Here is a 2,808-nt window from a genome sequence, read left to right on the forward strand (position 1 = left end):
CGAGCAGCCTGATTACTGGGCTTCAGCCCCAGTTCCTGGTTTTCACTTCTGTCCTCTGCTGGGCCAGGAGCCAAGACTGAACCCAGTCCAGCTGGCTGAGACTCTGACCCTTTCTCCTAGTTTCTGCCAACTTTGTTTCTGGTTTTTCTACCTTGATCCATATGTAGTTCTTTGGGCCAAGACTCTGGTCAGCAGGATGCCAGGAACTCTTATTTCCCAGAATGCCACACTCCTCCCCTTACCCTCAGACCAGGCCCCACCCACTGATGCTTGACCCAAACTGAACCTGAATGCCCTCCAACTGCACCTGAATCCACACTAAGACCTTGAACTTGAACTGTTAGCATCTGCAGTCTGGGTGAGTTTCCCTGCCCTGTGCCAGCTACTTCAGCAAAATCCTTTCTCACAGTAAATGCCCACATACCCATCACTTCAGCCAGTCCTGCTGCTCTGACAAATTTAGTCCCTGTTAATGAGAATTAAACCCAGAGTAGTAGTTTTCCTGATTACATTAACAGCCCTCTGAAGGGTAAAATTGCTGGCAAAGCAAGTGAAAATTTTTCCAGAATTTCAGCATTTATTTTAATGGGACTTTGTATGAAGGTTTAATTTAGGTTAAGTTGTCACCAAAATATCCTGCTTGTTTTGGTAGTTTCATTGCCTATTATCAAAACATTTGTCCTTCATCTCAGCAGATTATAGTATTTTCCCACAGCTATATTATTTAACTTCTCTCTGACTTCATATTTGCAGATGTTCAAAAGGGTAGGTATCTTATTTCAAAACAAGAAAGGTTTAATTTATAACAGAGGACAAGTAGTATTAACGCAAACACAAGTCACAATGAATAGTTTCTTGGGATTATAACATAAATACTTATATGCCAGACTTTAGGGAATCAACTATATACCATAGAAGAGGAGATTAAGTACCAAGAAACAAGATGTTCTAAGAATTAGAAGGTAGGCAGTGGCTTCTAATAAAGCGGTAATGAAATGACTAAGGTTATAGTATAGTTGGTCTAATAACTGAAACACTATTTATCTTTTCAAAGACAGATTAAGTAGTTCAATGTGTATTATACTTTTTTTAACTACTTCCTAAGCTCAGATCTTACATTTGTAAATATTTACACAAAGTCATTAGTTAGCTTAATCTCTTAAGCAATCATACTTTGCTTGGGCCAATAGTAAATTTTCTTTTTATTCTGAATAAAGAATAGCCCAAGAATACATTGTGGCCCCGGATAATCCACAGTAGGTAAGGTACATGCAAATCTGCCTGTGATGAAGCCAGAGGATAATTTAATTTGCACCATTTACCACCAGCCAAAGACAAGTGTATCTTTTGGAGCAATACCTTTTCTGAGCCCATAAGTGGCTGCACTGTTTTCCTTCAAACCAGTAATTCAGTTAAGTGAGAATCAATGGCTGGATGGCCTGTTGGTGACTTCACCTCATCCTGTGAGAACAACTTGAATGTAAGCAATAATACAGGAAGCAAGATAATTTAAGAATACCAAAGAAACAACAAGGGAACCACAATGCTAATTGTCTCAAGAAGCCACCTCGCCTTCAGTTTAAAGGGTGTCCACCAGTGCAAGGCAAATGGTGCCTGGAGAGAAGTTTCAGGACCCTTGATTCAACCCAGGTCCGCTCTTGGGAATGAAAACCAAAACTCAACGTTAAAAGCATTTGAAAAATCTATAATTGTGCTAGAGATTTGGAAATAGAACTATCTAGACAAACTGGGGGTAAGAGGAGAGATGGCTCTGGCCTCTAACTCCAGGTTTCACAGATCGAGAAGCAGGGAAGCCAGACAATTACTCAATTTCCCTACACATGCTTGCAGGAGAAGCGGACTCAATAGAGGTTGGTCTTTTTCATGATGCGAAGAAACTCATCCTCGTTCACTTCACCGTCTCCATCTCGGTCGGCTTCGTCAATCATTTCCTGGAGCTCTTCATCCGTGAGGTTTTCTCCCAACTCTTTGGCCACACGCTTTAGGTTTTTGAAAGAGATCTTCCCGGTCTCATCATCATCAAAGAGCCTGAACGCCTTCAGGATTTCTTCCTTGGTGTCTTTCTCAGCCATCTTCTGAGTCATCACAGCCAAGAAGTCGTTGAAGCTGATCTTCCCCGTGCCTTCTTTGTCCACGTCGGCAATCATCCTCTTCATCTCCTCCTTCCTGGGTTCAAAGCCCAGCGCCCTCATGGCCACCTTGAGCTCCTTCACGTCAATGGTGCCGCTGCCGTCGGCATCGAAGAGGTCGAATGCTTCGCGAACTTCTTGCTTTTGCTCTTCAGTGAGTTCGGGCTTAGGCCCCACCTTTCTTTTCTGGCTGGTGGAGGCCACGGTGGGCTTCTTGAAGCTGGAAGCCATCCTGCGGCGACCGCGGCGGTTATTCCTTAACGCTTGTGTTCACCGCGCTGGTGCTCGGACGCCCCCGCCAGGAACACGGCCTCGGGGCCTCGGCTCAAGTATTCCCAACTGCGTCCCTTGTGGTACCCAAGGTACCCTGCTCGCTAAGCCCGCCCCATCTGCCAGAGCTGACGTACGTTACCGTCACAGTTCCCTCGGTTATTACCCACTTTCCTCGAGCTGAGACCTGAGCCAGCAAGAACTGCCTGTAACCACGTGGTCTCCTCAAACGTGCTGGCACTTGCTCTTTCCAGGCCATTTGTCAGCATTCATAGGACTAGGTTTGTAGATTTATTTGTAGGTTTTTCCTCTCTCCTTTTCCATACAAATTAAAAAACAAACAAACAAAATACACCAAAAACAAAACAAAACAAACAAACAAACAAAA

General features: G+C 44.0%; 1 protein-coding gene across 1 annotated transcript; it reads right to left on the reverse strand.

The window, feature by feature from the left end:
- Window positions 1-1,862: 1,862 nt before the first annotated feature.
- CETN1 (centrin 1) lies at window positions 1,863-2,381 on the reverse strand. The gene has a single exon (XM_040264699.1). The coding sequence runs from the start codon at window positions 2,379-2,381 to the stop codon at window positions 1,863-1,865; it is 519 nt and encodes a 172-aa protein (XP_040120633.1).
- Between the last annotated feature and the right edge of the window lie 427 nt (window positions 2,382-2,808).

The sequence above is a fragment of the Oryx dammah genome, unplaced genomic scaffold, assembly GCF_014754425.2.
Source record: "Oryx dammah isolate SB20612 unplaced genomic scaffold, SCBI_Odam_1.1 HiC_scaffold_22, whole genome shotgun sequence".
In the NCBI taxonomy this organism is placed as follows: Eukaryota; Metazoa; Chordata; class Mammalia; order Artiodactyla; family Bovidae; genus Oryx; species Oryx dammah.